At 33.4% G+C, this 15,445-nt stretch overlaps 1 protein-coding gene across 1 annotated transcript in view; it reads right to left on the bottom strand.

Moving 5' to 3' along the window:
- Window positions 1-3,231: 3,231 nt before the first annotated feature.
- LOC150098857 (uncharacterized) overlaps window positions 3,232-15,445 on the bottom strand; it is a 55,637-nt gene continuing 43,423 nt past the window's right edge. The window contains exon 5 of the mRNA XM_090405436.1: window positions 3,232-5,372. Coding sequence (XP_090261562.1) covers window positions 4,920-5,372 — 453 coding nt within the window. The 3' untranslated portion in view covers window positions 3,232-4,919. The remainder of the gene's footprint in view (window positions 5,373-15,445) is intronic.

Raw genomic sequence — 15,445 nt, forward strand, 5'->3', positions numbered from 1 at the left:
GTCACTTTCCCCTGATTTGAATTAAAGTTGCTACTGCAGATCTTCTGATGGTTTTCCCAGTTCCAACACTCAAAAACCCTGGTCCCTTCCATCACATTCTGTTTCAGATAATTATCCCTTCGTAACTGTAGAAATTCCATTTTGCCATGTGCTCTTTTCTTCCTTCCAACTATATCACCATAGTTGAAGAGTCCCATGATAACTTCTCAGCCTAAACTTATTGTGCTAATCTTCTGCTGCATGTCATCCACATTTTCTTATGGTCTAGCAGCAACCAACAATATTTGTCTTATGGGCCTCCATCTCACACTAGATGACCTCAAATGTACCATTTTCATCAGATCTACAATCTTCCTTAACTTCTATTTTTGTTGAAGTTCTTCAACTATCGTTAATAATACCCCTACTCCTGCCTTAATTTCTTCGATCTTCTCTGAAAATACAATATCCGTTATATTCTATCACTCACTACATCATTTTCTGAAAACCAGTCTTTCTGATGCCAATAATTTTTGGCCAAGTTGAGTTGACCAATGCTAAAAACTCATTTATGTCTGATGCTTCAGGTATTTGTCTACATGCATTTCAACATTCCCTTTGACTCATAGTTACGCTTACATAATGTCATCTACCTATTCTGATTTGAAATTTGGGAAACTGCACCCAGCTCTTCATAATCGTTCCTGCACCCATACTAATCCTCGAGGTAATTAGACACATGCTTGATTTCCCCCCCCCCCCGTTTCTCTAGTTTCCCTGATTTTGCAACTTCCCGACTCTCACTAATCAACACTTTCTCCAAACTATTTAAGTGCAGTCCATGAGGCATATACAGGTCCTTACATCCATCAAATTCACTGTACACCATTCCTCCTGCACAATCTTCTCATTGACAGTCATAGCCCTGCTTCTCAATTCCATCCTACCATAGTAAGGCAGCAGACTGTCTTTACTTCCTTACTCTTCATTATTGTTTCTTCTAACAACCTTCGTATCTTCTCTCACTGCATATTTCTCATCTTTCAAATCTGCCAAAACAATTCATTCACTTCTTTCTTCAACTGCCATCCTATATCTTTGCACCTGGAAAACATTCTTTCATTACTTTCTTATTAAGCATACCTCTTGTCATACAATAGTATCTGTTTTCTCCCAGTTTCTTGCACTTTTATCTTTTCCCATTTACTCTTTCTTTCATTCTCTGTCCTTCTGTGGTTGCAGAAGGACAGAGAATGTTAAGCAGGAAAGAGGCATTAAACCCAATATCAAAATTACAGATAAACGAGTCTTGTACAAATTTGCAGGATTCCTCAACTAAATTGGATAACTGCTATAACAAATTTGAAATGAAAATTAGTGATTAAAAAGACCAAAACCATACAAATGGAAAATTTAAATTTCAACTGTGTGCTCTTCACCCATGGACCAAGTAAAACATTAACTACTTAGGTACAATTTTTACTGATGACTGCAAATTAAATATTTAAATAGATAACCAAATTAGGAAAGCTGGTAAGGGTAAGAAGTCAACTAAATAAACTTATTTGAAAGAGAGAAATTAATCAAACACTAAAGTAGCTGTATCCAAGACAGTTTCAAAATTTGAATCATGTTAAAACTGCTTTGAAATCTCAGGTTATGGAGGAGCAGTTAGAAATAAAATGCTTGATCAAACACTAGAGGCCACAGATTAAAGAAAGATTAGGGAGAGTAAACAAATGACATCAATGGCAGCATCATATTAAAAAATAACATTATATTAAACTCAACACTTAGCATTCAGGAATGAATCAGCAAAGCTAATCTCAAATTGGATGGAAGGGGGAAGTTTAACAAACCAGTGTTCTTTGCCATATTGGCAGGAAAAAGATCCAGAGCAAGACTAAGATGTAGATAGATTTATATATAGTAAAAAAGTGACTTAGAATACAGAAATAAAAAATAATGGAGTCTTGACATGACAGATTAATTTGGAGGAGAGCAGTTAGTAGTTTAACTTTTTCATATAATACTATCATAATATCCTCTGAGAGTACATATCAGGAATTTGATGATCTGGTTGATACCTGATGACTAAAAAAGGCATCATGTATTACTTAGCAGTTGAGTTCGATGGTAATAACAGATATAGGAAAAATGGTTATAATCAAGAATTTGTATTTTAAACATAACTGTGCGAATTTCAAAATGCACACTTAATGGACTGCAACAAGGTTATTTCCACTGTTGATGAATATTATCCTGGAGACTTACTGACCAAGAAAGAAAAAACAGCTGTGTTCAGGACATATTCACAAGAAACTGGACAAATGGAACAGTGCAATGCAAAATAAGTTGCATTCACATAGCCAGAAGAGAAAGCATATTAGAGTTAAATGTCTTAAAAGAATAATGAAAATTTCAAACAGTTGAGAAGTGTACTATGTATTGTACATGGAAGTTTAGTTCATGAAATAGAGGATTTCACTGATTCAAAGCTTTTCAAACACATCGAAGAGTTATTTAAGAAGAAAAATAATAGTAATAATTAAACCTAAATTTGAACTTACTTTTGGGTGAAGGTGAGTAAGCCAGTCTCATACAATGGAGAAACGCAACAGTAAGAGTGCTTGTGGACAAGGCATACTGAAATGTAAATTAACAGGAATTGCTTTTCTTAACAGATTAATTAAAAAAAAAAAAAAAAAACATAAGCAGAATACACGCAATGAAGGTTTTGAGGACAACGTTGACAAAAACAAGCAGAGATAAAAAAATATGGACGATGTTTTTGGCACTACAGTGCTGAAATGTTTGAACTGCTGGCTTGAGTTAGTTTAGATATACAAAAATTAATTTTAAAAAAATACCAAAACATAAAATGAAAAATGAGAGTGATAAAGTTAAGAGAATATTGAGAGAAATATGGGAAGATAAAAATAGAAAGCTTTGACACAAATGAACAGGTTATTATTAAATTTAATTCAATGGCAATAAAACTTTTTAATAAGAAAAATCACTGACCACAAGTCATCCAATAAATACAAATTGTGACTAATCTGTTTAAGTATTACTGTTTACATGCAGAATGTAAACACATGACTATTATATGAACTAACACTGCATGCCACCAGTTTTGCATGCTTTATGATTTGCTTATTTTGTGAAGTTCATTATTTTCAGTTTTTTTTCTCATGCTACATGTAGTCTGCTCAAATAAGCAGAGTGCTATAGATGTGGAAAATAACTGGCTAGATTGAAATTTTTTAATATTTGCATACCTATCATTACAATATATGAGAATGCAACAAACAATTCATATTGTCTGTCATTATCATGTTCATAAAGTTATACATTTTAATAACTCATCTTATAAACTGCATTTCTAAGTTGAGAAAATCATGCTAAAATGATTTTCTCAATTTAAGGAAAACTGACATTTGTCTATCTTAATACAGAACTTGGGAGAACAACTGCCAAGTCAGTCCTGCACTTGTGCTCTTCTGAAGAAAACTTGCCCTAGTAAATGCTCCATTTGGTACCTAGGAGCTTGCTACAGGATTTGTGCTAGAGCCTACCAATGGTAATTGGTAGGCTCTAGCACAAAGACAATGTTATACCTGGTGAGTTAGTTCATCAGGCTAGTCTCACCATTTTTACTGAGAAATATTAACATTGAATACAAAGAGTACTGAAAATAGACCTTTATCATGGTATAGTGATGTATCATTCTGCAACAGTACTGTATTTTTTGCCATTCTGTGTTTGCTGTTCTTCCCTTCAAAAATTTTGAAATTTATACACTTGTTATAACCAATTTTCAAATGCACTGTGAATGAAGAAATAGGGAGCAGGACTTTGTACAACTAATATAGATGTTAGAAACTAGCAAAAAATTCAGCATTTTGCAGTGCCAATTTGTCATTAAGAGTGAAAATGCTTCTATATTTCTATCATTTAAGATTGTGAGCTACATATTTATCACCATCTCAACTCCTTAGTTGAGATGATGATATTCTCAACAATCTGAGGTAACTCCTTTGGATTTCATTTAATTCTAGGAATAAGGACAATTAACATCTACAAATTTTAACATTGAGTATAAATCAATCACAGCTGAATTTTTTTTACATGCAAGCGGTAAATACTCACTGCCTATTCATAACAATTGTGTATTACACAAGTATAAAATGAAATAATTAACCAATCTAATCATAGGGCTACAAGATTACAACAAAAAAAATCAAATGGCAGCCAGCTGCCTAAACATAAAAGTGGCCAGCCCTAATAGTACTCGCACTTCTTAATGAGAACATAATAAAATACTATGCTACCAAATGCAATAATGAGATCTATTAATATTTTCATTTTAGGTTCTGGTTTCATCAAAACTAGTAGTTCTGTTATAAACATGCATATAACAATAAAACATTTGTCAAATTTTCTGGTCAAAAAATGATTAAGTATCAGCTTTCCTCCAATTTCAAACCTAATTACAGTTGACTCACCCTAAGAGATACTATTACAGTAAATTTTCTTGCTAAAACAAAGCTACAAAACATCCCAGCAAAAGTTTCATTACCGTATGTCATATGCTAAATGTAATGCACATCACTAACATTTCTTTTGGTCCTTTAGATATGGTATAACAAGAAACTTTAGCAAACTATTCATTATATTGTATTTCTTTGGTCCCCCCCCCCCCTAAGAATGATATAGTTAAGACTAAAAATCTTCATTTTATAATTATGCATATACATATTACAAAATGAAGATTAATTTTTGCCAGTTTCTTAGTTAATTTCCTTTACTGAAGTTTTCCTTTAGAAAATTTATTTTTTTAAATTGTATTTAAAGCATTTTTCATCAGAAATTTCACCACTCACAAATGAGTACTTTTCAAAAACAATTTTTTTTTTGTAATACGTAATATAAATTTATCAACACTTTCGTTTGCTCACCGCATCTACAAAAATTTTTCTATAAGCTTCAACAGTTGCTTCTAACTTCTTTACTTCTTTTCGTAGTGATTCATTTTCCTTTTCTAGTACAGTTGCTCTTCCTGCCATTTCTTTCTCTCTCTCTTTCCGTGACATTCTTGAACGACGAGATGCAATGTTGTTCTTCTGTCTCATTTCAAGGTATTTACGGTTCCTTGCTCCATCATCTTCCATCTTTTGAACTTTGCATTTTATTTCTTCATCATCACTTTCCTCAGATACACTGCTAGGTTTGTGCAGTTGCTTGTTCTTTACATTACTATTATCTGACAAGTCTGAAGTATTATACAGGAATGATTCTTCAGCTTGAAAGAGAACTGAATGTGCTTTGGACACATGATTAGCTAGATCTTCCTGAGGAGAGATAGTAATGTTTTCTTCTGAGGGATTATCCTAAAAAACATTCAAGTTTGAGCATATTTAAATTTTTATAAAGAAAAAATAAGTTACTGTTTGAATTAGGAAACACTGAATGAAAACTGAAGATTAAAAAATTGCACTTCAGAAATTCAAATTTAACTTTTAATGAAACAAAACCTATAATACAATATTTTGGTCCTTTGATATCAGCCCTTATTTGATTGGAAATCAGAAATAACAAATTTTGTGCAATATCAAATTCATTTACATCCATTCATTATTTTTAACTGTAAATTTTTTTTTTTTTTTTTTTATTAAATTGGCAATTTTAATCTTATTACATAGTTGTGATCTGGTTACAGTCACTTTTAAACCAAGACGTAACTAATTAAAATATGAACTATGGCACTAGTACGAAGCTTTAAGTTGGCTGGTTCAAAATAGAAAGCACAAAAACATTAGCAACTAGACTAAATGAGCAATAAGCATCTGCAAGCCTGAATATCAATGTAGACAATCTAAACTACCAAGCAAAAATTCAATTCACGTTGATGGAAATTTGTTTCACCACCACATTTGCACTTTTAAGTTCACAGAATAAATTAAAAACCAATAGGAGGAGCTATTTTAAGTAGTAATTAAAATAATGAGGTTTCCTAAACGTTTTTCTTGTTAGTCTAAGAATGGTTAGTAAAATGGAAATTATGTGACATGACAATACCGCCCCCTCTACCATTATAATCACATGGCTGAGGAATCAATGGTTTTATAAATATTCATCCTGAGATGCTTGAGGTACCATTTTTCATGTCCCATATGTTAAAAAAAATTTTTTTAATTTCAACTTAGAAGATGCTAATTACAGAGGACTAAAAAATTTTTAAACTTAATTAAAACCAGGTCTCCTGAAACCTTTGAGTTGGTCCAATCAAGTTGCTCAAATCATGTTGATTAGATAACCTTGTCTGTCCTGCATCTGTAAATGACTATACTGTGTATATGTTGCTGTACTGCTGATGCTAACTAGACTGCTCTTTGACAGAAGTTGAAACACTGAATTAATGACCGTAAAGTTTCCTTTTTAGCAGCAAACAGCTAATTTCACACATTTTTATGTATGAATGCTTCACAGCTTGACAATGCAATTAAAAACTATGGCATAGTACTGTAGGTTAGGTAGACTGAAGAACAAGTAATTTAGGAACATCAATAATACCTTTTCAAACCACTTCAAGGCCTCTAAGGAAGTAAGGTAGTCTTACACTAAGCAATGCTATGGATGGATCAATTACAATTCATCAGTTCCATATTTCTGCTCCATTCTTATTTATTCAGACATATCTAAAGTCATGAGAAATTTTGAAAATTTACCAGAAAGCTTATGAGAAAGTTATGTTTTCACAAGCTCTGGTAAATTAAGTTTTTCTACATTTGGCTATGGCTGGATCAATTATATCCTCCAATATCTTACTAATGCCAGATTGAAAGTCTCCCAGTTCTATATTTTAAAGTTTTATTAAAGCAAAAATATGCTTTTTATCAAAGCACCTAAAAGTCCATTGCGGTGATGTAAAAAAATAAAATAAAAGTAGGGAATGTTAGATATCCATGATGCCTATTTTATAACTGAGAAAATATACACAACTCCATAAAAATATATATAAAATAAAATATGTACTATAAATTAAGTGGATATTAAATCCAACATTCCAAAGCCAAATACAGAAACTATAAAAGTTTTGTGCTGAATATAGTTAGAAACTATAAAGTTTCTAAGTTTGACTGGAGAGCTTAATGGGAATACACGCACCACCATACAAGTTGCCCCAACCAAACGATAGGAAGCACAATCACTAGTAAGTGTCCGTATATTTGCCTCCTATTGTTTGTTTGATAAGGTTTCACTAGCTTGACAGCTGTTTTAAACTCATTAGTTTTTGTCAGACTAGGCAGAAACTAAACTTAAGAGATCAAAAACTCTCAGTACTAAGGAACTCAAAGCGTGGGAGAGATGCATTTTCCGTAAGCGAACTTTCGGTTGGTGCATAACATATTCGCTAAAGTATTTACTAAAATAAAGAGCCCAAAGGCTTCACTTTGGCGATGCAAAATTCTTGTAGTATGGCAGCGGGTGTATGTATTCCCATTAAGCTCTCTGGTCAAACTTCACCAAAACTTAAACACTGTATTCAGCTTTGAAATAATGTTGGATTTAATATCCACTTAATTTATATAATTTTACATCACCGAAGTGATGCTTTGAATTCCTTAGTACTAAGAGTTTTTGCTCTCTTAGGTTTCTGCCTAGTCTGACAAAAACCAGTGAGTTTGAAACAGCTGTCAGGCTAGCAAAACCTTAACAATAGGAGGCAAAGATACAGACGCTTACTAACGATCATGCTTCCTATCATTGGGCTGGGGCAGCCACATTCCTGTTATGCTCTCTGGTCAAACTTCGCCGAAATTTTAATAGTTTCTGTATTCGGCTTTTAAATAATGTTGGATTTAATATCCACTTAATTTATATAATTTTGCATTATCAAAGTGAAGCTTTTGATTCTTTATTTTAGTAAATATATATTTCAATTTCAGCAACAAAAGAATTTAAACATTCAAATGCAAATTATATGCAATAATTTGTAAGGTCTGGAATGTTTCTCTGTAATTTTGCCACTAGTCATTTTTTCCCCAGCATGTTAAATGCTACTACTGTTTCAATGCCTGCTCACCAATTCTAGTCTAGTAGCAAGAAAAGTTTGTTCACTTTACTCTTTCATTGATCAAAGTACACTGCAACCAAGTTTTGGAGAAGAATTATGCAAACAAATGCTTCTGATTTTTATCTATGTGACATAATGGACAAATTTTATTTGCAATATTTCCTTAACTTTTTTTTATATTACTGCCATACATGAGAGGCAGCAGGACCTAAAGTAAATAAATCCTGTCAATGGGCAAACTAATTTTTTGCTTAACAGCAGCAATAACCAAAATTCTCTACTTACATGCCATTTTGATACTGTTTTACTACTGCGCTGCAAAGTTTTTGAAATTAAATGTTTTATTCAATTTAGCATCATAATCTGCATTAAAAATGCTCTTCGGGAATTGAAATATTTTAAAATCCATTTTTCTTTGGAAAGTAGCTATGACAGACTTTACCTGGCGACTTCTGGTAAAGTTATGTCACAGCATTTGTTATGAAAATTAAACATCTCATGAACATGCTTGCATTTTAAAATAGCCTCAAAAATCTTGCAGTACTCTAGAGTTTCTCTCAGAAGTCTCGAGATTTTTTTTTTTTTTACATATTACGAAAAGAATGCAAATATCATGTCACCACTTGAATTCTTTGAGCCACTTGCCTTGAAAAGCATGCACTGCGTTATAAACACTGTTTGGTTCCTACTTTTGCACCATTTCACAAAACGAAAAAAGTAGTTGGTATTTCCTTTAATTTGTTGTCCATAATGAAGATTGAATTCATGTAAAAATTCTTAAAAATAATTCAACAGGAAAGATAATGAAGTTTACAAAAACAACTGAAAACTGTCAACACTAGCAATAGAGCCAGGCTAACTTTTCACGACTTTACGTGATGATCCTATCCTATCTTGTCTTTGCTACAAGATAATTATTGAAATAACACTATTAAAAAGCCTTTTCATCATGTAAAAATGTCCAGGCATATAATTAACCTCAAGCAAATCCACATTGTGAATTGCAAAAATAAGCTTATGCCATTACTATATTACAAATGTATACCTATTTAAGGGAAAAAGAGAATATAAATTTGTCTTGTATTACAGATGGCAGTGAAACAAATGAATTTCAGTCCTCTTAAATTTTACACACACTACTTCATTGATTCCCTCAACTGCTGATTTGTTTAAGGCTATACAAAAAAATAAGTAATCAAATAAATTAGTCAGTGCCGTTTTTATCCCAGTTTCTCTAATTGCACTATTTGTTGAGAAATCTAGTATACAGACTGCAAATGTCTCTGTACCTTATCCAGCGATATAATAAAACTACTTAATTTTCTTGTATCTGCAGTATAGCGCCTCTGAGGACTTCAATGTGGCAACTCAAATTACCTCCTAACCAGAATACCAAAACAACCCTCATCTTGCCACCCCCCACACACACACAATTTGTTTATTGGCTTTTTTTTAATAAAAATAGTGATCTACAAGTTATAAAAAAGACATTCGAGAATATTTTATTATTTCAAATTTAATCTGCAGATGCATTGTGAGAAATAGTGCCAGTGTAAAACTATGTAGCTTGGAGGTACCAAAACACTTTTTTTTTTTTTTTTTTTTTTTTTTTTTTTTTTTACAGAGGTCATGTCTCATGAGAATGTTACAAAAATAACCTTGTCTCTATATTATTGTAAATAACCCTATGGGAATTGACTGTACTTAATGTTTTAACAAAAATTTTTATATTGTGTCAAAAAAACAAAAGGCAATGATTTGCCACCAGAACTTTGTATAATATTAGCTCTATGTAAGGGCATAAGAAAGTTGTGTTTCAGACAAGCTTCCGCTGCCCGACAAGATAGGATTAAAAGAGTGCATGGAGGAGAAGAAAGAACAGGTTGATCTTGACTGAAGATCAAGGAGTTGTGCCGAATTCTTCAGGAGTTACAGCCCTTCATGCAAGGTCCCAGAGAATGTGAAATTAAAAGGGACTGTGACAAGCATCGAGAAGATTCGGAGTGGGCAATTAGAGGCAGAAATACTGGGAGTGGGATCCAGAGACAGGACGTTACGGCGAGGCCAAGCCAGAGGGGAATGTTGAGAGAAATGCCAATGTAAATACCCGAGCCAAGTGTCAGTCGGAAGTCTTTTGCCAGGGCCGCAGAGCAAACTTAAAGCGCCAGAGAAATTGCCCGTATGCTGAGACCTTTTGCCTGAGCTATTAGTGTACTGCAGATTGCAGTCCAGTGCCAGCGAATTTCCCGATGAGATACCGCTGAAGCAAGACACTCCTGAAGGAAGCCTAAGATCTGAGATGAAAGAAAAGGCATAGGGACTTTAGAGGACTGATAAGAATTAAGTTATTATTAATAAGTGTCCATAAGAGAGTCATTTGGAATATTAATAATTGGCATAAGACTTGTGAGATAACTTGGCATAGCTAGCTAACTTCTTTGTGAGTAAATTAGTTTCAATAATTTGATTTAATAAGCAGAGAAGTAATTGAGTAATTATATCGTATAGTTATTTAGTAATGAAAGGGGAAGGTTGTTTCTTTATACTAAAAGCCTAATGGAAAGGTAGAGAGAGAGAGAGAGAGTAACCTCCCTATCATTTAATTAATGTACTTTGGTATTAATATAAATAAATGTGTTATTTACATGTCAATAGAGTGCCACCTGATCTTTTATTTTATAATGCACTGTTCCTTCTGACTTGTGAGCAGGAAACAACTAAGAGTGTAGTTTAAGTACTTCAGAACCACGACTGTTTATGTAAACTTTATTGAAGGAACTTATGCTTGTAAGAGAGAGAGATCTACCATACACATTACTGAGTCTTATGCCGATATAGAAATACTGGTGGTGCAGTCTTAACAAATAAATTTTCCAGTGTTCATAGGCATACGACTAGTAAATATGAAAGGTGGATAAACATAGTACGCAACAGAATAAGAAAGAAAAGTGCACTGCTAATTAGAATAAAGATATTACAAAAAAACGCATTAGACATTATTCGTTACAAAAGGTGCAGTAACCAAGCAGGCTTATAAATAGCCACAGTTTACAATGGCACAGTAGCCGACAGGATAAAATCCACAGTAATTAAAATAAGTAATAGTGGATTGGAACAGTTTTGTAAATAAAGATCAGGCAACTATATATATATATATATATATATATATATATGGAGATGAATTTTGTATTCATCTCCATACTGAGAGACACTTTGGAATACAATAAATTCAAGGATACCCTGATATCTCAGTTTTCCAAAGTTAGAAGTGTGGGTCTGAACCTACGGAGTTGATGCGTAAAAGAATTATTACTCTTTTATGCACCAACTGCAGTTCAATGAAAAATACAATTCTGATGTAATTTTCTTATATATAAGAAAATTTTTTAAGAACCATGAATGAACAACATTGATTCGGGAGCCACCAGTACTAACACGATGGGGGAGATAGAATTCTTTAGAACAGTAAATCCTCACTTCATCATTCCTCAATTCTCTGGAGAGGACCACGATGATGTATTGTCCTTCAAGTTTGTAGAGGAGCTAAGGAACATCAGAAACTGGTCAGACTTCTGTCTTCTAATAATTTTAAGGAATAAACTGATTGGCAGGGCCAAGAATTTTGTATTCATCTCCATACTGAGAGACACTTTGGAATACAATAAATTCAAGGATACCCTGATATCTCAGTTTTCCAAAGTTAGAAGTGTGGGTCTGAACCTACGGAGTTGATGCGTAAAAGAATTATTACTCTTTTATGCACCAACTGCAGTTCAATGAAAAATACAATTCTGATGTAATATTGATTTGGTGTTGAATGAGAATTTGTCCTCTGGGTTTCTGCCCATCTCCTACAAGGGTTGTTTGAAAGTTTGGTAAAAAAAAAGTTAAAACACATTTTTTTTTGGAAAAAAATCACTTATTTCTCAACATAATCTCCATTGAGTTTCCAATTTTTTTAATCCCATCTAAAAAAGTAGGATTTGTCAAATTGTGCAAACTAGTTATTGACAGCTTTGATGACATCCTCATTCGAAGAAAATTTTTTCCCACTGAACCAAATTTTTAAGTTTGGGAACAAGCAGTCACACGAGGCCAAGTCTGGAGAATATGGTGGATGTGGAACCAATATGAACCTCAATTCGTGCAATTTTGCCATTGCGATGGACGATGCACTGTCTTGATGAAGGAGCACTTTTTTTTGTGTGCCAGTCTTAGTTGTTTTTTCTTCAGTTCTTTTAAACAGTCCAACAATGACACATAATATATTCCTGTTATTGTCTTACCCCTCTTCCAAATATATATTCCTGTTATTGTCTTACCCCCTCTTCCAAATAGTCTCATAATTTCTTGGGAATCCCAATAAAACAGTGACCATCACCTTCCCAGATGACAAAACAGTCTTCACTTTTTTCGGTGCTCTTTCACCAGGCATAGTCCACTGTTTTGACTGCTGTTTGCACTCGTGTGTAGTGGTGGATCCAAGTTTCGTTTAGTCATGAATTGACACAAAAAAATCCTGCAAATTGCAATTAAACATCGCCAAACATTACGTTGGTAATGTTTGGCACATGCATTTTTGATTGACAGTCAACAATCACAGCACCCATCGTACGCACAGCTTTTTCATGTGCAATTTTTCGTGCAGGATATTATACACCCGTTTAGTTGAGATGCCTACAATAATAGCAACCTCATGCACTTTCATCATTCCAACTGTCAAGTTGGAATGATTCTGCCACAACCATTCCCCAGGTAATCTCCAGATCTAAACATGATCATCAGAGTGAAACATTTGGAAGTGCAATTCGTTGTTTCACAGAACTTTTTTCCAATCATCTATGGTCCAGGAGCAGTGTGAGAGAGACAGTTCAAACATCACTTGGCATTCAGGGGTGATGTGTGGCTTGTTTACAGCAGCTCTGCCATGATAACCTAAGGCAGTGGTGGCAAACCTTTTTATGTCCGCATGCCAAAAGTTGCTGATGTGCCGACGCGTGCCAAAAATTTACAAATAAAGTTTCATTAATTGATTGTATTTTTCAATGATTTTCTCATTATGTAAAAAAAGTCCGACTTCATCTAAACACTCAACAAATCTTTGAAGAACTTTCCCACGACTTAACCATCGGATGTTGTTGTGCTTGTACATAAGTAAACCATTGTACACCAAGTTTACATCACTTAATAATTCTATAAATTTTCATTTATTTAAAGCGCGTGCCGATATAAAATTGACCAATTTTGTTACATCCATAGTATCTTCCAGTGGCTTGTAACTAGCCTTTGCACATAAAACCTGCTGATGTATAATACAATGAAAACCCAGAACTGAATGTCCAATACGTTTTGGTAAATAAATCGACGAACCCATTTTCCTTTCCAGTTATACTGCGAGCACCATCAATAGTTACTGATACAATTTTGGAGGGATCTATATCTCTTTCTATATCAGTTATCAGTTAAATTATATCAGTTAAAGTGCATTTTAACTGCGTTGCAAATATCTATTCCTTTTGTTGTTGCTACTAATGATTTTAAACTTAAATTCTTCTTTGATGTTATTCCCAACACAATAAAATAATGAATAAAAATTGCTAAACGAGCTGATCCAGTTACATCTGTACTCTCTTATCAAGACAAAGTGAAATTAAACCAGAAAATTTTATATCCGTTTCATTGGAAGAAAAGTAAAGTCAACTCTGTTAATTTTTACAATGTACTGAGTATTTTTAGCCATTTCTATCTTTCACCATGTTTCTAACCAAAAGCATATCTTTTATTCTTTGAATAATTTTTTCCTTGTTTTCAAAATCTTCAAAGAGAACTGGTGCCCATTTTAACCATGCTTTTTTTATATATTCCCCCATCACTGAAAGGTTTTCCCTGTGTTTGGAAATTACATTTGAGGCAAAAAAAAAAAAAAAAACTAGCAGCTGCCGATAAATTTCATTAGGGTTGTTGACTGGATATTCCTATTTTTAATTACCCGTGCAACAAATTCTTTCTGTTCGTCCTTGCTTTTCTCAAAGAGCAATTTATAGTTTGTCTCATAATGGAGTTTTACTGACAAGGTTCTGCACACAACTGTCCCGGAACATAAAACGCACATTGCTTTGTCTTTATTAATCATGCCATACTCTTCAGTCCACCGGCTTTGGAACTCTGCTGCTTGACTGTGATAATTTTCATTTATTTCGCCAGCCATGTTCAGTACAACTGTAACAAAATAATTCACAACTTAAACCAAATACATTTTTTATAGTTTCAAAAAAATAAACATTTTATTATATGCATAAATTAAATTATCTTTATAATTCCCATTTACAGTAGCAAAAACAAAACAGTTCACATACGCAACAATAATGCACTTGCCGCTGCTTATTTCTGCCTACTGGCGGATGTGTGGTGCAAAATGCATAATGAAGGCATGCGATTAGAAAAGGGAAAAGTCAGAGAATCCAAAAGATTAGTCGTTCAATTCTTTTTCTATAAGACTGCATTTTTATTTATTCTTACTGTATTAGAGGGCTCAGTCCCAGCAAACTTACTCGTAAATACAGTTCCCATATTTTTTTTAAAGTTCATACATTAGGAATACACTCGCCACTAGGGCAACTCATAGTATGGCGGCGAGTGTATTCCCGTAAGTTCGCCGGTCAAATTTCCCACGAAACGTCTCTAGTTTCTATAGTCGGCTTTGAAATAATGTTGGATTTAATATTCACTTCATTTATATAATTTTGTATCGCCGATGTGAAGCCTTTTGGCTATTTATATTATTAAATAAGTATTAATAATTATGGCATAATCATAAAGAATATTAATACACTTAATGTATACGGTGTAGCATGTTGACAAATACAAAAGTACGCATTTAAATTAGTTATCAATCACAGGACTAATGCTACAATATTGTAGTTTCCTCAGGCCAACATCATTAAATTAACTTCTGGTAAGTTTCATTGACATATCCCATTCTGATCACCAGAAATTTATATTATTCAGTATAAAACTGATTATTATATTATCAAATTAATTTTAATGATGTTGGTTTGAAAAAAAACTGTAGTGAGAAAAATATTTATGCATTGTAACTCACCATAGAAGAAGCAGCAGAAGGATGTCAACTTGTCGGCAAACGCTTACCGTCTAATATAACTTGCCCTCGCGTATAACTTGCACCCCCAATTTCACTTTACCAAAAAAGACATTAAAAAGGTCTTGCGTATATATATACCTCCCACACAAAAAACATGCCCTCCCCAACAGCCATCATATACTGTAGATGCAAGAAAAAAATTAGTTCTATTGTATCCCCTGAATAAGGTACAGAGGCTTTTGCAGTCTGTGTAATATATTTCTCAACAAATAGTGCAATTAAAG

This window comes from Typopeltis vanoorti, chromosome 15 (assembly GCF_054136105.1).
Source record: "Typopeltis vanoorti isolate ZY-2024b chromosome 15, IOZ_Tvanoo_1.0, whole genome shotgun sequence".
Lineage (NCBI taxonomy): Eukaryota > Metazoa > Arthropoda > Arachnida > Uropygi > Thelyphonidae > Typopeltis > Typopeltis vanoorti.